Here is a 22,018-nt window from a genome sequence, read left to right on the forward strand (position 1 = left end):
GTTGTCTTTCTCAGCTCCGTGTTAGTGAAGGTAAACATCAACATCATATTTAATCATTACTGGGTGTTGTTGCCCTTTAAAGTAAACTGGAGGGCATTAACAATCATCGCCCTGCTTTTGGGTGATCCTGCTTTTACCAAAAAAAGCCTTTATTCTGATCACTGCATGGTTATTCATTTCCTAAATTTAAATATGAAGCCAAAACAAAAACATCAGAATACACTCATCAGTGAGAAATGTACAGTCAGTTCTTTGTTAGCCTTATAAAACGTATCTAGAACTATTTTCTCTACCATTCTATGCATGTTAAAAGTGTCGCATCACAGATCATCAAAGAAGCTTCTGTTCAGTTAAAGTTGTATCATCTGCTACAGAAATTCCCTGAATGAAATATACTGGCAGCTTATCCAGAAATACAGCGAGTTCATGATAAAACCAGATTTATTCAGACTCTGTTTCTCTGTTTGGAACCAGCAGAGCATAATATTTCTGTGTGATTGTGTTTTTATGTTGTAAATTGTTTTGTACCAAGTTCATAAGTTATGCTGTGCATAGATTATACATTTTCTACATTTTTAAATCATTTTAATAAATCTCATTTTATGGTTAACTGAAAAGAAATTGATTTGTTTGTTTTAAGCAAAATTCTCAATCTCAAATAATTTTCTTAAACTTGGATATAAAAGTACTCAACAAGGAGAATGTTGTAACATCACTGTTTATATAAAAGGACAAAATAAAACCTCCAGACTAATATTAAACCAAAGCTCATTCTAAGGAACATCAGGTAAGAACATGGAGACTTTTATCTAAGAGCTAAAACATTGATTGATTAGATCACTATGAAACTAACAGATAAAGTCTCAAATTTTATGTGTTTTGCCCCAAAGTACTCCTTTCTAGTACCCGTGTGAATTTATGCTAGGATATTTTATTTATTTTTTTCCCCCATCCATTTTTGGGAAAAACAAAACAAAAACAGTCCAGAAGATGTTCTATTCAGTTTTATAATACTTAGTAGGAGTATATTTGTTCAAATAATATGATAAATGAACTGCAAAGGATTAAAATCTCATAGAATAGTTAAAGGACAACATATTAGATATGTGCCAGCATTTATTTCTTTTTTTTTTTTTTATGAAGTTGGGTCAGGACCATGTTTGTCGCATGACCTCTTATTTAAACTGTACTTTGTTCCCGAGTCAGGTTAAGACTCAAAGCTCAGCGTTGATTAGACAATAAATACAGATTTGAAATCACTAATTGTTCACTGAAGACTTCTGATATCTCACCTTTAACAATCTATCAGAACACATTTGTTAAAGATTTAGCTTCTATTAGTGATTTTTGATGCATGTTTTATATCTCAGTGACCAGTTTTTAAGCTAAACCAGAAAAAAATGAGCAGTTCAAACAGCTCCGTTGTAGCTGTTTGCAGGGAGAAAATTCCTAGAATCACTTGGTTGTTTTCATTTGCAGATGTTCAGGAAATTATTTGTTTTTACCAAAACAAAAAAAAAAAAAAAAAAACACGGCTTAATGAAAGAGTCTCAAGTCAAACAAATAGTCTTTCTGGGTTTTATTATAAAGCTGTTCGACCTGGGAGCGTATATGACAGAAAGCACCTTGTGCATCCAATCAGCTTTGGTCTATGTACTGTGTGGGTTGGTGAGGTCAGTGAGCTAGTGGTGCCATCGTAGCGGGGTAATTCATGTCTACCCTGCACCACTTCTTTAATGAAACATGTCTGAGAAACATCAGTCTGGATCATTTGTACGTAGTTACCTTTACTTCAGTTTTATCACAGGACAGAAAAGGGGCCCACGGCTTTTGGTACTGGAATAATAAGAGGTCTTTAAGGAAAATGAGATGGAAAGCACTGCCTCAGCCTTCCAATACAGTTGAGTCCTGTAATCTGCAGAAATACTTAGATTACTCTGTAGTAGTGTGGACTATCAGTGATGGACAGGCAGCTGAGTACAGAGAACTGGTCAGTTAGTTTTTGAGATGGATCATCTCATCATGAACACAAACAAAACAAAAGAGGTGATTGTTGACTTCAGGAGGAACAGAAGTAAACTTAACATTGTTTACATCCAGGAAGCAGAGGTGGAGTTGGTGGAGGAACACAAGTACCCAGGGTTCAGCTAGACAACAAACTGAGTTGAATTGCAACACAGACGCATCTACAGAGGAGAGGGCAGTCTGGGTTTCACTACTTAGGCAGCTGCCCCAGCGACCCGACTCCGGATAAGCGGCAGAAGATGGATGGATGGATTTAAAAGTATTTCTTATTTTATTACTGTTTTTATTTGTACCTTATTTTAACTTATTTCTTTTACTGTATTTGTTTTGTTTTATATAATTATAATTACATTTAGGCATTAAAGATTGAAAGCTGTCATGAAATATCATCAGATGAGTTTCAACCATCTGTTTTGCACTATATGTTATATATACACCAGTATTTGGCTTTAATAATGAAAAAAAGGTAATTCTGTAGGTACCCTACTAGTTTGTCACCTCTTGGAAAACTAAAATATTGCTGATAAATCATCCTTTACTCATGGGCATATCCTAACTTGTGTCCAATGGAAATCTGTTTTGAATCTTTAATTTAAGCAGAGCTGCTCTGCAATGGTGGCTGGTGAATGACTGGGTCACTGGAGACAACCAATCAAACTAAAGTGTCACAGACGTCTGTTGACACCATGTGTCAAGCCGTTGCAGCGGTAAAAAGCATCTGTTTAAAGAAGAAAATGGAAGTACCTGGAACTTTCCTTGCAGGTAGTTTTCAGTAACACTGTCAAACAGGCAGCTTCCAATGTGGAGCAGATACAGACTCGCAGGATCAGGGTGAACAGGAAGCTGATGATGATTGTCAGCTGGACATGCTGGGAGCTGAAAGGTGTCCATGTAAGGTAGCCATCACCTGAACTTATGGCTCTGAGTAAATTTGTCCTGATTTTACTGAATTCAAAGCTCCCAGAAAGCGACAAATATGTTGTCTCCTGCTTAAAAAGGTCTTGTTGAAAACCCAGAAGACACCTGCCATCATCTGGTTTTCCTTATTTGCTGGCAAATCTAAGATTAAGCCTTGTGGAGAAACAGAGATGAAAGTCCAGTCCACGCAAACCCTGACCTCAAGTGGAAGAACTGAACCTTGGTCTAAACAAACATCAGGAGAGGAACCAGCCGCTGGCTTTGTAGATGCCCAGACAGGTCAGCCCATTTTTCTGAAGGACCAGGATTTTGCTCCAGCAGAGAAAGAACGACAAGAAGCAGTGTGTTGGTTTGTTTACAGACTGCCTAAAATCCGGATCCATCAGGCTGATTATCTCTTCATAGATCCTCAACATCTGAAAAGCCAGGTCAGGGCCCACATATTCTTAGTAGGTTTTATTAACATCAACACGTTAATAAACACACTGTAAGAATATTAAAAGCGACTCCGCTGAATGAAACGGTTTCATCTCATTTAAAAAGTATAAAGTTTTTTTTTTGTTTGTTTTTGTTTTTCATCAGAGCATTTCTGGCTCTGAATCTGGGGAAACACTGTATTGTTATGGTATTTCAGAAATGCATGTAGATGTGTCAGATCAGATTATTACAGTAATCTAATTACTCCCAGATAACTGATTTTGATTTTCAAGTAAATGCACTCAGTGTTTTATAAAAATATTTAGCTTTTATATTCAAGAAAAATAGATGGTGTTGCACAATTAGCTGTCAATGAACCGATGTTGAATCAGATTTAATTGAAATCGAATCGATTCAGGAAATTAGTGACGATACCAGCCCTAAATACAGGCTCAGTGAATCCTCTCTGTCACATCATTTATAGCAAAAACAGTAATAAAGCCATCAGCTGTCTATGCATTGTTCTTCTATCAAGCACACATCAGCCTGGTTCTTTATTATCCTGAGTCAGATTGAGTCAACTTTACAATGACAACACCCGTCCTATGTAAGTGTGTGTGTTATATCTACAGAGTAGAAAATATTGTTCACAAGGTTCATCTTAGTAAAACACATTCGAGCTGGGAGTAAAATCAACCCCAACTCAGACATTTTGGGTTATAATGAGATTAAGTGTTGGAATAGCATTTGAATAATGTTTTATGGTAGTTTAGTGTATGACAGTAAATGTTACTGTCTCTTTAATATTTATATAATTATTGAGGCCAATATATTCCTTCTATATGTGGTGGGACAGAAAAATGAAAAATAGGGAGGCCAATAGCTAAAAATTATTCTGAAGTTCAGAAAAATAATGTTAAAATTTCCTCCACTACGTCAACCTCTAAATGTCCAGCAGGAAAATATGTGTTTTAAAAAACAATATGCTGCAACTTTTTCTTTGCTTTCATTCTGAGAATCAATAGCTTAATTTCTACTACTTTACCTGAATGTAACTACAGCTAATGTTCAGTTTCCTGTAGTTTACTTCATTTTCCTTTCTCTGACTTTTGACAGGATTTGGACCAGAGGTAATAAGAGATATCTTAAATCCTTTTAGGATTTTTTTAATTTTAAAATAATAACTTACAAGAAAGTTATCAACTGGAAAGTTTACTCCATGGACAATAATTCAGCAAAGGCAAAATACTTTTAAAGAGACAGCTGAAGGCTTCCTGATGTAAATAAACAGATGATATGCATGAACTGTGATACCACTTTAAGCTATTCTTGTGTGTGTTGATCTCCAACAGAGAAAATTGGAAGTGGCAGTGTCTTGAACTGTTTTGTTGCACAATCCAGCATCATGGCATTAAATATGCTTTAATGTTTAAATTCCCCCTACTATGCATGTTTACTGGGACAAGAAAGGTGGCCCAGTTAAATAATCAGGTTACTGTAGTGGGGCTCAACTACATGTAACTGAACTAATAGTGTATATGTTTTTTTCCACATGTGTAGACCTACAAGTTTTCCATAAGAAATGATTGTAAAGACCCCACTACCCTGCACATCTGTTCTCATGAACGAAGCCTCACCCTAAAGCACACCATTCTTGATTCTTTAATTTACTCTCAATAGTTTATAAACGGGGACGGAGCAGGCAAATGAGCATCACTACAAAAGTACATGATTCAAAGTTATTGTAAAAACACTCATTTCTATCAATGGTGCCAAGGCAGGTAAAAAGAAGTAAGAAGAACATCAATAAACAATGAAATGAGCTCATCCATAGAAACAATCACAGGCTTGATATTCCTTCAAATGGTTGAGATAAGCTTTACAGACAGAGTATGTAGTATGTAGTAGACTCTCTTAAAGTAGGTGATTTGTCATTCAAGTACTTCCTTTTACTGACAGCACAGCCTGTCCAAATGTGGTTGGTCCAAATGGCACCTCAAGGGCCCCTCTAGTGGTGGCTCTTGTACCAAAGCCAGGCCTTTGGTTAATAAATAGAGCCATATTTAAGTAAATGAATGCCACTGTGTATTTAAATGGTTTGGAAACTAAAAAAAGAGAGAAATTGAGACATTTACCCATAGATTTTAACAGTTTAATTACATTTAGTTGTTAACTATTGGAGCTGCTCACTGCTGGACTCTAGAAAGACAGCAGGTTACAAAACTGAGTCCTATTTTTATACACATCCTATCCTATGAATAATACCCTGGTCCAGCTACAGGGAATCAAAATATTTACAAAGCTTGATATTTTAGAGTAAGTTCAGGGTTCAAGAAAACAGTACATGTGCTCCACATCTGGCTGTTTTCTTCCAGGCTTCCTTGGCTGGAGCAGCTCTGATCACTGATACCAGGCTGTAGACTGCTTCCTGTCATCATACTACAACACACTCATCTCCAAACATGTGATTTATGATTGCCTCCCTCTCTACCACAGCACTATTTTCAGATTCTTTGGGATGACTAAACACATTTATTTGACAAAGTGTAAAACAAAAAGCTTCTACAGCACATTTTTCCTGCTGTCAGCAAATCTAATAAAAAGGCCAACACACCAACACTGCAGCACTTTCCTCTTTCCTTGATGTGGACGGAGCACTCAATCATAAGTCTACAGCATTCCTTTGTGTGAATGTCCGTAAAAGTCACATGATCAATAACTGAACCTGATAATTTAACACACACCCACATTCATAGAGCACAGCTTTTGCTTCTAAAGTCTGTCACTTAATTAACTTAAATTGTGAGTGAAACTGGTGATTGTTTAATATTTTTCATTTAAAATCTTTTAAAATGAATTAATGAATAAAAACTCAGGGCTGCCAAGTAATTTTAAAAAGGTTTGGGAACTACTCTAGTGAACATATATGGCAGCTGGACTGTTTATAGGACTGAGAAAAATAGACTATAGTTCCCATAACAGTCATAAGAAAGGAACACATTGTTTAGTTTGACTTTGTTGGATTAATTATATTTTTTTAATTAGTTTGTTAAAAGAACTAATGATCTTGAATATTATTAATCTTGTCTGTGTTTTATTTGCTGTGTGTCGTCTGGAGAACGTCTCTCACATCGACGTTACTGATCTTTACAACTTCAACATCTCCCACAGCAACATGTGAGGGATGTTCAACTTTCACGATTGTTTTAGAAAGCCCATCCTAAGAAAAATGGAGAGAAAATTCAAAGTTTTTTTTTTTTATCTCAAATCTGTATTCAGCACTTTAACAAAATGTTAAAAATATATAATTAACAAAAACTATTTTTGTGTATTTACTGTTTTTTACTGTCAAAATGGTTGTAGTGCAAAAGATATCCACTAGGGGGCAGAAGACAAGTGTCAGATTGTACACAACTGAGTTTTGAACAAAGTTTTTACCATAAATGATGTAAAAGGTCTCACAAACTGTATGCATTAAAGGGTTAAAGGCGAAGCTTCAGATAAGTGTGCACACACTTATGTCTTTTTTTTCTTTTATTAGTGAATATGACAGAATTTTGCTGAAACTCCATCAAAGACATCATTATTAGTGAAGTTGAAGTGGCAGGTAGTATTTCCTGCACATCGTCACAATGTCATGTTTCTTAAATTTCAGTTTTGTAAAAAATGATTAACTTCAAATAAATTAATTGTTGACTTTAATAGATATTTCTGGGGTTATATTAGGATCTAAGATGCTAAGGGATATTCTATTGAACTTTTATCTCATTGTTATGCTTGTGCATTTAATATAAAATTAGCACCATGTCTGCTGTCATGTTAAGCCAAGTGTTATAATTACATGATTATTTTTCAGCTAAAATGTATGATATTAAAGTCAGCAAAGAGCAGTAAAACAAAATGGCCTAATTTAAGCACAAGCATTGCTTAAATTTCAAAATGTAAAAAAAAAACCCTCTCAGGTCTTTAGGGATCTGCACGTGACACATTCACCACTAACCCGACAGACACACTGTTTGCCAGTGGCCTGTATGAACGAACACTTCATACTTTAACCTCAGGGCTCGTTGAACTTGCTTCAGTTTCTCTGTGGTATTTACACTTTGCAGGTCGGCTAAAGTCAGTGACCTGGTCGTAAACTTTAGCTGATATATTTGACTTTTCAAGCTGAGGAGGGTGATGGCTGTAGAGTCTTTAGACACCAAGATGGTCGAGTGGAGCAGGTTCATTCCATATTCAAGTCTTTTGAAGGCAGTCTTCACGTGCTGCATCTTTCAGAGGATCTTACTCCTGAGACTGGAGATAGCTCCTAAAGAGGTAGAAGGTAAAGTACAGAGAGGTCAAAGGAAAAACAAATAGCATGGTTAAATAAAACAAGCCCATCATGTACATTTCTGTCTTATTTGCTTAAAATAAGCACAGGTTTCTGTAACATTTACATTTAAACTAACAGAAACCCTGAACAGAAGGATCAATATATGCAGATAATAAAGGGAATTCTGATTAACAAAAAAGTATCTGAAATAATGTTCATACGTCTACATTTAATGGGCATTCTTAATTTCAGTTCATCAATATCTTCTGAAAAAAACTCTTGTCATGTCAAGATAGGAGATTTGAGATGGCTGCTGGAAAGGACAGACAGAACTTTGACTCTATATGAGGCCATTTTATGTGAGAATCTTGGTATGTGAAAACCAGCTGCATATTTATTTATTTATGTATTTATTTATTTGTATTAATTCGTAAATTAACTCATTGCAAATGTTATTTAATTTATCTCCAAACACAACCCCAATTCCAAAAAGAGGTCTACAAATCTTATAAATTCATCCTAAAATCTTGTTTCATTCCAACACAAATAATATATCAGATGTTGAAACTAAAACATTAAAATAAAAAATATTAGCTAATTTTGAATTTGATGGCAGCAACACATCCCAAAAAGCTGGAACTGTTTACTATTATGTGGCATCTTCTCGTCTTAGAACAAATGCCTGTCAGACCATTTTAAAAGAGCGTAGCCCCAGAGAAGCTTGTGATATTTCTAGATGGTGTTCACATTTAGTTTCTTCTTTGACTGAAAGAGCTTTAAGCTGCATTTGTGGATTTCAGCGTTCTGTGTTCACAGAGTGATTTCTGGAAGTGTCCCAAGCCCATACAGTTATTTCTGGTAGAGAATCATACCTGTTTTTAATTAAGTGCCACCAAGGGCCTGAAGATCACAAGCATCCAGTTTTTAAACTTTGTCACGCACACAGAGATTCCTTCTGTTTCTTCAGATATTTTGTTCAGATTTACCCACTGTGGATGGTGATGATGATGATCCTCAAAGTCATTGCAATGTCATGATAAACATTTTCTGAAATTGTTCTACAACTTTTAGATGCAGTTTGTCTCAAACCTCCGCCCACCCTTAGATGTGAGGGGCTCTGCCTCTTTGAAATGCTCCTTTTATACTTGTTTTTGACTGGTGCCAATTTCTTTTCCAGCCTTTTTTTTTGTATTTTTTTGTTTGTATTCTATTAAGGATAAAATTTGGGTTTATGAGATTTGCAGATAATTTAATTCTGTTTTTACTTTCATTTTACACAGTGTCCCAACTTTTTTGGAACTGGGTTGTATAATTTATTTATTTACTTTAGCATGGATTGACATAGAATAAGATTAAGATTTTATGGGCTCATTAAAAAAAAAAAAAAAAGGTCAAATTTAACATTTGAAATCCAAAAGAAAACACAGCTTGTTCACACAGCAAAACATTGTCCACCTTATATGTATATTTTATGTATATTTTAGGGTAATTTTGCATTTCTGTGCACTTCAGCTTGGAGTTCATACAAAAGTGGTTTAATGATTATAGCATTGAGATGTACAGAACCACCCAATCAACATATATGTATACAACTGTAATAAATAGTTATTGTTTTCAAAGGGTATTTGTCAGGGAAACTGAATTAGTGTTCCTGAGATGAAGACATTTTCAAAACTTAAGTAAGAAAAAGGAAATGGGAAAAAAAGAGGAATCTAACATTTTGAGACACGTTTCCTCTTTTTGTAACTTTTCTTTCTCTTTAGTTAGTGTGTGTTTTGGGGTTATAAAGCTGTACCCAGACCGTTTGCCCATCACATAAAAAACTGAACAGGCTGTGCTTTTCTGCACTTGCAAGCAGGGCAGCATTGTGAGACAGTCTTGGTGTTATTTCTGAGCACAGTTGAAGCTTGTATAACTGGAGCTGCGCTCCTCCCCATTTATCAGCAGACGAATACAGCTGAGCTGAGGGAGCGCACACCCACCACCGCCGCTCACACTGCGCATTTTTTATTTGGGTGCCATTTGCGGGCTTCCTGTGTCATGTTTGGCTACTTTACAAGAGTGGTTTAAATCATCTTATCCCTCGCTTGCGTTTAGAAGAGACGAAACTGCAGCTCACTGTCGCAGCTTATGATCAGAAAAAGCGCCTGTTTGAACGCTTGTCTGGCTACTTAACAGAAACAGTTTGTTGTCAATGCCAAGAAAATGACCTAACAGGAGTGAACCACAAATACTAATAGACTTGCGTTAGTAATCAGTGCAGGAAACATCCAATCTGGCAACTGGAGAACATTCTCCGGAATGAAGGAGGGGTCAGCCGTCATAGCTGAGCGCCGCCCCCGATCCGACAGGGTGAACTTTGTCGCAAATATTAACAAGAAACTTCATCATTTCCACCTCTTTTGGCTGCTGTGCCCCTCTCTGCAAAATGTACATGTGGTTCACAGTTTTAGCCGGACTGGCTGTCCTGCTGTTTTCTTATATCAGGACTTTTCATCCTTACTTCAGCGAGGACTGCGCGTACATTCTGAGGAGCCTCAAACTCGGCTTCAGGCTCATCAAGTACAAGACAACCAAACCATTTTACAGCATCTTGGACTGCTTCTTGGATGCGGTGAACAGACACCCCGATAAGATCTTCGTGCACTTTGAAGGTCGCGCGTATTCTTATGGCGAAGTGGATAAACGGAGCAACAAGGTGGCCAGAGCTCTGCAGGCTGAAGCCCGGCTGAAAGAGGGGGACACAGTCGCCCTGTTTCTTTCCAACGAGCCCAGTTTCATGTGGACATGGCTGGGTTTGGCCAAGCTGGGTTGCCCGGCGGCCCTGCTTAACTTTAACATTAGATCTAAATCTCTGCTGCATTGTTTCTCCTGCTGCGGGGCCAAAGTGATCATCGCGTCTCCAGGTCAGAGACTGCACAGGGTCATGTTGGATCTGTCAGGGTGGGAGGCTCCCCCACCCCACCACTGTCTTATTTATAGCAGAGTTTCAGTTAGCCAATGATTGTTTTCAGTAGTACTTCAGTTGTGCAACAAGTAGATTTAGAGTATTTAAGAAGGAATCAAATGCACTTTTTACTCCAGTAACAAGTATTTTCTATTAACTTCGGGATTAAGATTAAACACAACACGTGGTAAGATTATGGAAAACATGGATTTGGTAAGAGAACAGTAGCCAACAATCTTTGAGTCTGTGGACCCCTAAAAAACATTGTTTCGACTTTTGTCACATAGACATCAGAGCTGGAAGTCATAAATACACACTCTCTTAATGTCATAAATTTTTATCAAAGGTAATTTTTAATCTTTTCCTGCCTCTTTTTATTACTTGTAACCGCCTCAGATTGATCATGTGACTTTGTGGAGGGCCCAGACCCATGCCGGGAACCCCAAGCTAAAGTTTCAACAGTTTTAAATTATTTAAAAAAACTACCCTCCAGGCTGCTGTAGTATTGAACTGATATTTGCATGACAGTAGTATTGGATTAAATCAGTTGTATCCAGACACTTGGCTAGTAATGTTCTGTATGTGTGATGGAGGCAAATCAGTACATTTAGCCAGTACTTTATATTTTAATTGGATTGTAGTTGATAACTTTTAATAGTTTTCTTCTTTTTTTTATCTGATTTATTTTTATATACTTTATATTCAACCACATACAACATCTGTCCAAGCAATGTTGTTTTCTGTTACTTTTTAACAGCTGATTTATTTACCTTGCAGGTGATTCATGTTGAGACTTTCCATTGACACAAAAAGCATTAGCAAAGCTCAGAACATCATGTTACTCAGGCTGCAGAGACCTGGACAGGTTTAAAAGCTAGAACTTCAAGATTAGTAAAAATGCAGTGCTGATCCTTATTAATTCAGTTTCTGCTTTGTTAGTAGTGCTAACAGACTGAGATTTTATTCACATTACCACAGTCTTACCCTTTCAACTGGATAAACTCTGCTTCTTGAGAAGTTGTTAAAAATATTCTAAGAATCCTACAAATATGGTGTTACGCAAGCATGCTTTTTTTACCATATGAAGTGGAAACAATTTGCTTTTGACTGATGGTACAGAACTTCTTTTCACACTTGTGTCTCTAGTTTATAATAGGATGCTCCAACCAGGATGCGGCCTTCTCAATCTTAGAAGAAAAGGGGAAACTGGACCAAGTTCAAGGGGCATTTCCCCTCTTTGTCTGACTGGTCAGTGAGCCTCAGCAGCTGCAGATTAAACTACCAAGAGCATTAAAATAGTTGCTGTTATCACCTGCCACAGCATTTATATGCTGTCTGCAGGTTTAATGACCTATAATGTCCACAAAGGACTGCTGAGCTTCCTAAGAGCTTAACAATCATCAATCATTAACAAACTTAAACCTCTGCTCAAAGGCTGTTATTGATTTAATCTGCCCTGAAGGTATGGAGCAACTCACTAAGATAAGAACTGCTAGAGTTGCATATCCATGGCTCTGATTAAAAGAGATTTTATAGGAGCATGAAGAGATCAAAGACTCAGTATGAGCACATTGTGGTATCAGTTAGCATCACTTACACGTGTAAACAATATAAAATGCTTAAAATGACTTGTCAGAAGTGACTTTGTGGATAACCTGGCTGCTCTTAAATGTTTCTTATTATCTTATTTCTCCTCTGTTTGTTGGTTCCGACCTAACTAATAAACCACACTCTAGTTGTAAATATATAAAGATGCTTCAAACATATCAGTAGAATTAAATGCAGGATCAAGGAATGTGTGTTTTTTTACTACTTTTCCCAAATTTTTTCACACATGGTGCTTTTCATTCAGCTTCAACAAGTTCATTTGAAGTAACACTCCAGCTTGGACATATTATGTTTTTCAAGTTGTGTCTCTACCTGGAAATGCATGCATTTGAGCTGAAATTCCCACACCACTTTCCCATATCCCAGTGTGGTCTGGTAAAATGATACCAGCCAACATGTGCAACATTACGCAACCTAGTACTCTGACACTGTGTTAGGCTGAGTGCTTTTCTGTATTTGCAGAGCTGCAGGAGGCCGTGGAAGAGGTTCTACCAACGCTGAGGGAGCAGGGTATCCGTGTGTACCTCCTGTCAGACAGCTGTAGCGCAGAAGGTATCACCGCTTTTTCTGATAAGATCTCTCAGGCCTCAGATGAGCCGGTGTCCCGGGAGCTTCGGGCCAACATCCACATCAGGAGCACTGCTCTCTACATCTACACATCTGGCACCACAGGTACAACATCAAATTACACTCAGTATTACACTTAGCTGCCAGGTCGTCACACATCTGCACAGATCCTTTCCAAGATCCTTTATTTTTCCAAGAGGTGTTTAATGAGTGAAGTGGCGTCTCCAAGTTGGCTGGCATTTGGCTTTAACAGCTGATTAAGTGGCAGCAGGAACTCTGATGAAAGATGTGCTACCCTGGAGTTTTTATCTAAACAAACAAAAGTTAAATTCATATTATATTTAACCAAAATGTAGAGTTTATATTCTAGGAAATTTCTTTCTTTAGTCAGACCTCTCAAAAAGGGATTTTTCTAGTTTAAAACCTGCATTTTTTATCTTTACATCCTGGTTAGTTTTCCTTTTGTCCTTCCTTTGTTGGCATATTGCAGAATATCTTGGCACATTTTCATCCATAAATCAATGGAACATTTGCAGGTATGTGTTTTATGCGTCTTGCCCATGCATGAAATAAAAGAAATGTGAAATCACACCCAAATATTCAACAATATGTTGAACTTTCCAGATTCAAATTGTGAGTTTACAAGGTCAGCAGAGAGATCTTTTAATAAAAATAATTAAGTTGAGATTAAACTCCTCACATTGATCAATGCCCACATGAAGTAATCACTTAAGTCATATATTTACACCAAAAAGCAGATTTACATGAAGTTCATTTCAACATAGATGGCACCAGTAAAGTGGTAGTGGCACACACACACACACACACACACACACACACACACACACACACACACACACACACACACACACACACACACACACACACACACACACACACATCAGAGATGCAGCAGCAGGATCATGGCTGCATCATCCCTTTATTCAAATTAGGAAGCTGTTTTCTTGTGACAAGACCAAATTCACAACAGGATCTCCTCAAAGTCCCAATTCTAATCATTTAGACTAACAAGTATTAGTTATTCACCAAATTCAATTTTAAAGAATAATTTTATTAGCTTGTCTGCTGCAGGCTGGTTTTTGTGAATATGTGGGGTGTGATGCAGTCGATTGCACCTTGTGAAGTGAACCAATATTTTGTTGGACATTTTTTTCCCTTCATAAGCTCCCCTCTTTAATCAAAACGAATATCTAAGTTTATACATGTTTTAAGTCGCTATTTTTGGGGAACTTCCTTCCTTCCATCTATCCATTGGCCATACCCGCTTATTCCAGTAGAGGGTCATTGGAGTTTCTTTTTCTTAGATTCTGACTTTTTCTCAGTTTATTTCCGCTCAAGTCAAGTCAATTGATGACATTTAATTTTTAATATAAAAATTGTTGGATGTGGAAAAAGATGACGAATCAACTATTTTAAATGTGTTTTTTTGGCTGTTAGACTCAACCCTATACCAGCTCCAAATATTTGTGATTATTCATATGATTTATAACATTGAATTAATCTTAAATGCTTCTTCATAGACATAATGCAGCTGGACTCAGTTGTGTGAGGTGTGTTGAGACTTTCTCATGTTAGTAGTTTGATATTTCTACCATGATTAAACTAACAGGTTAGGGGGGCTTTCACTCGCTGACATTAGCAGATCTGTCTAATGTTTCACTCCTGACAGAAACACTTTGGTGTGTGATTCCCTTTCTCATTGTGGTTTATGTTAAATACCACTTATTCAACAAGAATCTGTTAAATTAGGCTCTCTCATCTGTCTTAAAAGCTGACTGAAAGCAGCCTGTGTTTTCAGTCCTCATGGTCAAAAAATACAAACTAATGCATGCAGCTCCTTGTGGGACTGAGTAATAATGTTTAGTTGGATTTTTTGTCATTTGATGGGAGCAACTGTGTTAACACATCCAGAGGGCATTGGCAGAGATGGTGCTTGTTTTCAGTTTCTGGTCAGTGGCATTAATTCCCCTGAAAATCTCTGGCTCTTTAGCTGCTAAATGCTCTGTTATGGACACCAGCTAGTTGCTCACGTTGTCTGCTTGCAGTTTGGTGTTGAGCAGGTAGTGCTTACTGAGTGTATGATACAGCTGCCTATATAGAGACATGAACGTGTGAGCACTGAGCATGAATAAAATCTGAATTTACAGGCTGTTAAACCTGAGCAATGAGTTAAAATGTCAGAGCTTGATTTTATTTGCTTTTGTTTCAAAAATATGGGGTGGTTAAGCTTTGAAAATGTGCATGTTAGTACATGCACATTAAAGAAGTGGATTGGGTTTTGAGGCTCCAAGTAGAGTACCTAATGATTTATCATCTTATGACCGTGGAAGGTTTGCCTAAAGCAGCTGTTGTGACCCATGAGAGGGTGTGGGCCGCCTCCTTCGTCCAGGCAGCATGTGGAGTCACAGCAGAGGATATTTTCTACATCAATCTGCCGCTCTATCACAGCGCAGGCTTCCTGGTTGGGATGGTCGGAGCCATCGAGAGAGGTAATGATCCTTTTAATTGTCACAAGTGCAAAAGAAACAAAAACACTGTGGCTGAGTGAGGTAAAGATTGTGTGATTTGTTGTCAACTGCAGGTATGACTGTAGTTTTGAGGAGAAAGTTTTCTGCCTCTCAGTTTTGGGAAGACTGCAGGAAGTATGATGTGACGGTGATGCAGTACATTGGTGAAACACTGCGCTATCTCTGCAACACACCCAAGGTAAAGAAGTCCAGATCACGTTGCTGCTGCATCATTCTGACTACAGATGCTTGTGCACATCTCCCATTTCAAACGTTATTTTTTTGCAGAAAGAAAATGAGAAGAATCACAAAGTGAGAATCGCCATCGGCAATGGAGTCCGAACTGACATTTGGTCCGACTTTCTGAATCGCTTCGGGAACATTAAAGTCAGAGAGCTGTATGCTGCCACTGAAGGAAACATTGGCTTTATTAATTATACATCCAAGATCGGTGCAGTGGGAAGAGTCAACTGTGTACACAGGGTAGGATCAGGAAGCATTTCTGATGTTTTTTTTTTAGTGCAGAGACTCAGATCCAAGTCTGGGAAAGAATCTGCTCTTATCTGATGTTAATGACCAATGTTTCAGAGCTTCAATCCAGATAACATATAATGCATGTGGAGGACTAAAAATACACATGAATGCATCAGATTCGATGTGATTTAGCCTTCTCTGCTCGTACGGGAACGGGAAACCTTCAGCAGATATGTTTATAGACAGAACTTTGTTTCTGAATGAAGTATCTCAGTAGCGATTCATGTGCTGTTGACCAGAATTAATCATCTTCAGGTTAAATAATTTCCTATTTAATGTTTGTACCATTGTAGTTGATCTTTATGGAGAATAGTGAAGTACTTTAAATGTGCTGCTTCTTTGAATGAAGACTAGATTTCTCTTTGAGGGATCCTTGGCTGAGGATTATGGTTATTAATGTTTTTAGACCTGCTGCTTCAAACATGGAGGTTATGATGTCTTGGAAAAATTAACTGCATGGGTAAAAGTGTAGACCTTTGAAAACTGGGGAAAACTTGCCTACTATTCAGTGAACAGTAAATTGATCGGATCAGAGCTCCAGATGACTCTGTGTCAGGTCTTTGTTGAAGCACCTGCAGATGCTGTTTCTCTGCTGTGGAGGGTATTTTTAGACATGACACTTCTTGTTTTTCTTTCACTTGTCCAGTTTCCTCATATTTTAAGGACTCAGCACACTGCTAAGATATGGCATATTTTTGGCTAATAACTCTTTGAGAATCACCTTGTTAGTGTAAAAATATTGTTTTATAGGTGTGATAAAACATCCCTAGCATTTATCAGATGCATCTAAAGAAATTAAATTATGTTTTTTTGTAACAAAGTGTTCACAGATACAATTTGAAATTGGTCCTTTCTAAAGCTCTTACAGATTTATTTCCTGGGTTAGGGCCCCTTTTTTTGCATGATTCATGCATCAGTGTAAAGTCTGAAAGTAGCCAGATACAAGGACTTGGCTGAAAATAAATAAATAATAAAAAAAAAGCAATCAATATCCAAGGAAAGCATTTTAAAGACCTTCAGAAAACCTGACAAACCATTGCTCAAGACCACTTAAGAATAAGATAAATAATTACAATGTGCTTCACAATAAAACAAAACAAACATGAGAAACACATGATGGAAAAAAAGTTTAGACAAAAGCAAGTTTGTTTTATTCCTCTATATCTGAGTCCACAGATCTAGAGGAAGGGAGCTCTAGAGAGTAGGAGCCACTGTTGAAAAAGCTCTGTCACCTTTGTTTGCTGATCACAGCTGAGTAGATAACGGGGCAGATAAATTCTTAAGTGTAATAGCTAACTAATTTTAGGAATAACCACTGGATTGGGAAAAAAACAAGTGAACAAAAAGCAACGTATTGTGTGTATACATCTGTTGCATTAAGATCCTTTAGGAAGGGTTATCTACTTCTATTTCAGACTGATACAAGATTAACTACAAAATGAGAAATAAGTCCAGTTTAGCTCCGCCCACTTTCCATCACCTGTCATGTCTTTAACATGAAGTGGTCCTGCTCTTGGATAAGTTCAGTGACCACATCATCAGCCTCAGCTCTGCTTTGCCACAATAAACTTGAGTTTGAGCATCTTTATGTCCTCACAGATCTGCTTTCAAAGTAAAACTCAGCAGTCATTAAAAATGATCTGATCAGCGTTTTGTTTGTCCTTCCCAGTTTTTCTTCCCCTACACATTGATTAAGTTTGACATTGAGAAGGAAGAACCTGTCAGAAACTCTGAGGGTCTGTGCATCGAAGCATCCATCGGTGAGTCGACTACAACCAAAACTACATTTTTTAGTGAAAGTCATTTCCAAATATCTGCTGCAGTGAACTTAATTCTTTGGTATTTTCTCGTCTCGGTCAGGTGAGACGGGGCTCTTGGTTGGAAAAATAACTCACAGGTCTCCCTTTGTTGGGTACGCTGGTAACAAGCAACAGACTGAGAAGAAAAGGCTTCGTAATGTTTTTAAAAAAGGCGACCTGTACTTCAACACCGGTGATCTGCTTCGGTTTGACCACGAAAAGTTTGTGTACTTTCAGGATCGAGTCGGTGACACATTCAGGCAAGCTGGGATTCACTCTGTTATGACTTGAATCTGACAGTTCTGTGCTTTTGTTTTGTTTTTAGGGCTAATTTAGATTGATAAACTTGTTATTGAACTTTGAAGCTTGTCTCCTGTTTTTATTGTTACAGATGGAAAGGCGAGAATGTCGCCACGTCGGAGGTCGCAGACATTCTCACGATGGCTCATTGTATCTTAGAAGCAAATGTTTATGGTGTTAAAGTTGAAGGTAAAAAACGGCAACTTTACAGTCTTGTGTAAATATTTCATAGATCTCGCTGCATAAAAAGGGGACTGTTACCGTGAACTGTGTATGGGCCTCTTATAAATATTTCTGTCTGTTTGGAATCATCCTGACCAGGTCACGAGGGGCGGATCGGCATGGCGGCCGTCACTTTGAGGGATGGGGAAGACTTTGACTGTTTAGACACCTACAAGCAGGTCGTCAGCTACCTACCGACTTACGCAAGACCCAGATTCGTCCGAGTTCAGGTGAAAATAGAATAATTTGCTGCAGATGTACAGATGATCAGACTTGCTCCTCAGTTATTTATGTAGCTCCATGCAGCCTCAACAGTTTATAGTGAAGAATTACACAAGAATATCTTATATATTTTCTTCTTAAATTAAATTTTAAAGTATCTAAGGTGGGTTGTAGTATGTTTTAAATAAATTTAAAGTTGCAGCAAACCAGTCACTCTGGGCTCTGATTTAAATGAGCTGACAAAAGCTCCTTCACCTTTAGTCTTAATCCTGAGAACATAGTGTAAGCTTGTCCTTCAGCTGAGGGGTCTGGATGCAATCTCACGTAAATCACTGATGGAGTTTTATTGACAAGCATCCAGATTTTAAACTCTGTCCTTTGACACACAGAAAGTCAGAGCAGTCATTTAAGGAGCGCTTTAATGTGCTTCATATTTTAAGACTTAATGAGGACTGAGGCAGCAAGCAGACAGTAGCTGTCCTGTCTGTATGATAAATGTTGCTGAGGCTGAGTGCTGTACCTTAGACTGCAGGCACAACTCAGCTGAGAGAGTCTTGTGGATAAAATAAGAATCATTTTGGAAGTTGGAAAATTGGGCAAGAAAGCACTGGAGTGCAGAATCTTGCAGGAACGGGGGCTGATGATGCATGTGATGGAGGGAGGGATGCAATCAAGATGGTGTTTAAGAACATTGTGGGTATGTGGTAAGGATTTAACTCCACTGCTAGCATTTCATTGTCTGGGTAATGCATCCACTGTGGCAGCCTTTGTCTCATCGGGTTTATTTATTACTACCTGAACTATCTGAAGGCTGCTGATGTGATCCATAAGTGTTTGGCTGACGTCCACTGGGTTCCTTACTTTGGATCATGAACAAATGCATCTCATAGATCCTCTTCTCCATTAATGGATAATTTACAGATATTTCTGCAGATAAAGTATTAAAATAACATTTTTCATAATTAAGATTCATATCAGTTTTATTTTCTTTAGTTAGCATGTATTAGTTTATTTCTGCATGTGAGGTAGACAAGGATACACAGAATAAACCCAGTTTTACAGAAAACACAAAGCAAAGCCTGGATCCTTTTAATAAGGCATGAGCTCCTGTCAAAACAAGATTTGTAAATATTTGGAGATCCTTACAAACTTGTCAGCATTGTTTTACAATGTGTACCGATCATGTGTAAAGTGTACCATTAACAGCCCTCTTCTCCTCGCTGCTTTCCACACATTCACATTGTTCCCACTTCTATCCTGTTTTCTTATTTTCATTATTTATATTCCTACTTGCTGCTTCAAGCTGTAAACACACCTCCGTCTGCTGGTTTTGAGCATTTACAGTTTTTTTTATGTTGGCCTGAATGAATAGCACTTTATTTGTCAGGACTGGTTAGTTTCAGCAGCTAGCACTGAGGGTTTATCCAGTGTCCTGCAGGCACTGTGGATTTTATGGTTTTTTTCTTTTCTCTCGCCCACCAGAACATAATATGTTATACTATCAGTATACTGCCAATATTATGGGAATTGATAATCCCATAATAATATAATATTGTGACTAATTTTAACAGTTGTCTTGACTGAATGCAGCTGTTTGCTGGGGCTCTAGCTGGTGAATCTGCTGTGACCGAGTGGATGTAAACACAGATGTCTGTGTCAGACACACAGTCTACTTGTGGATTTTTAATGGCTGGCAGATAACGTGATCAAATTGTTGTGTTTTTCAGCCCTGTCTGGAGATGACGGGAACCTTTAAAATGAAGAAAGTGAAACTGGTGGAGGAGGGATTCAACCCTGCTCTCATCAAAGATCCACTGTACTTCCTGGATCTTGAGAAAAAGACTTATATACCAATGACGGAGGAGATCTACAGAGCAATTGCTTCAAGGGAAACCAAACTCTAACACAGAAACTAAAGTTGTGAGGGTGATACTAGTTTTTCTTTTATTTCTTCTAACGAAGATTTAACAGCTCTTACTTGGACGTCATCAGTCAACTAATCACATTTTGGCACATTACGTCTCGTTTGAAGGGACTTTTTTTTAAACAGCTATTGTGTGCACCTGCAGTTTTTGTAAATGTCATAAATCTGACAGTCTTGCTTCACTTACTGCTGTATTTTAGTTACCAACTTCCTCTGGCTCATGTTGGTCAGATGTTACACAGATGTGCATTAACTAGATACTGACTTATGTACCTTAATGAATAATCTGTGGTGGATTTAACTGGACATACAGCCAGTCAATGCTATGTCAAGCTGTTTTTTTTAAATGGTACCCTGAACAGCAACTTCCAGTCTTAATTGAAAGGACCTGCCAGACTTCTGTTGACGAGTCGCTGCTTTTTAAATACCAAAAGATTTTTTTTATTTTAAATGTCAGAAAACAAATGTAACTTTGTCTTAATCCCATGAAAATGAGCAGCACACAAACCGCTTTTAGTAAGAACCAAGTTTTTTGGTTGCTTACCTTAAATCTTAGTTTAATCATGAGTGCAGCTGATTTTGGAAAGCCAGATGCTCCTGTTTGACTGAGGCGGTATTGCAGTGAAGGATTAACTTTGTTCAGTGGCTATATATTTGTATTTTTTTTATAAAAAAATTGAAGTTTAATTACTTGCATTTTATTGATTTGCATATTCTAACAAAACTCAGGAACAAAGGAGCATCATAGCTTAACGCAGCTCAAAGTACAATTATTTACAACCTTACATATTTTGTGAAGGGTTTTACAAACTGACTCATTTTGCAATCTCTCATTAAACAGTGATTGTTAAATTTTCAAGGTATATGTGTTTCCATGGTACATCTCAGTTGCTTCAAGTTAAGTTGTTTCTTCTTTGGGCCATTTTCCTGTAACAGTCTTGTTAGTAGAATTTATATTTTACTGGTCCACAAGATGAACATCCTGATGTGTCAGGTCATCTAAACCAGTGGTTCCCAATCTTTTTTTTCCCCTCAGAGACCCCCTTCATGCATATACTAAAATACCATGGATCCCCTGCTCCACCCTGCCTGAAACCATGCTTGGTTTTATGCTTTTAAAAGTGAGAACCTCACCATAGATAATGTATTCTGGTTGAGTCCTTTCCTATGATAAAGCCAAAGTTAAATGAACAACATAAAGCATTACTTTTATTTATTAAAATGGGGACAATTTGTGGACATTAATCACAAGGTTCCCAGGTTGGGAACCACTGATCTAAACAACACCACACATTATTTTCTTCCCAAACATCTTCCCAAAATGTAAATTTTCAAACCCTCCAAATATGTGTGACATGTATACTTATTATATTTTTGCAGAAGGTAGAGAATCATGTCTCGTATTAAAAGGATGGGGGCAAAAGTCAGTATTAAAGTAAACTGGATGCATATTGCTGTGTAAACCATCGTACCAAATATACAGTGGATCAAATCTTTCTTTCAACTAGACTCAAAGAGCAAAACAATTTTAGAAATAATACAATTAAAAAACAAATTTCCCTTGAGACTTCAACTAGTTTATCTTAGGATGAACTGTGCTCATCCTGGTTTCTTTAACAGCCCTAAATGAATCCGGCACCAGATAGTAGCAAACTGTCCACCACCATGAGGTGAGGGGACCTCACTGCACCT

General features: G+C 37.6%; 1 protein-coding gene across 1 annotated transcript; it reads left to right on the top strand.

Moving 5' to 3' along the window:
- Positions 1-10,062: 10,062 nt before the first annotated feature.
- On the top strand, positions 10,063-21,182 carry LOC121647878 (very long-chain acyl-CoA synthetase-like). The gene is made up of 10 exons (XM_041997656.1): positions 10,063-10,581; positions 12,693-12,902; positions 15,149-15,307; positions 15,400-15,524; positions 15,614-15,808; positions 17,529-17,619; positions 17,720-17,918; positions 18,050-18,147; positions 18,280-18,410; positions 20,130-21,182. The coding sequence occupies exons 1-10, from the start codon at positions 10,104-10,106 to the stop codon at positions 20,304-20,306; spliced, it is 1,863 nt and encodes a 620-aa protein (XP_041853590.1). The 5' UTR covers positions 10,063-10,103; the 3' UTR covers positions 20,307-21,182.
- The last annotated feature ends 836 nt before the right edge of the window (positions 21,183-22,018 follow it).

The sequence above is a fragment of the Melanotaenia boesemani genome, chromosome 10, assembly GCF_017639745.1.
Source record: "Melanotaenia boesemani isolate fMelBoe1 chromosome 10, fMelBoe1.pri, whole genome shotgun sequence".
NCBI lineage: Eukaryota > Metazoa > Chordata > Actinopteri > Atheriniformes > Melanotaeniidae > Melanotaenia > Melanotaenia boesemani.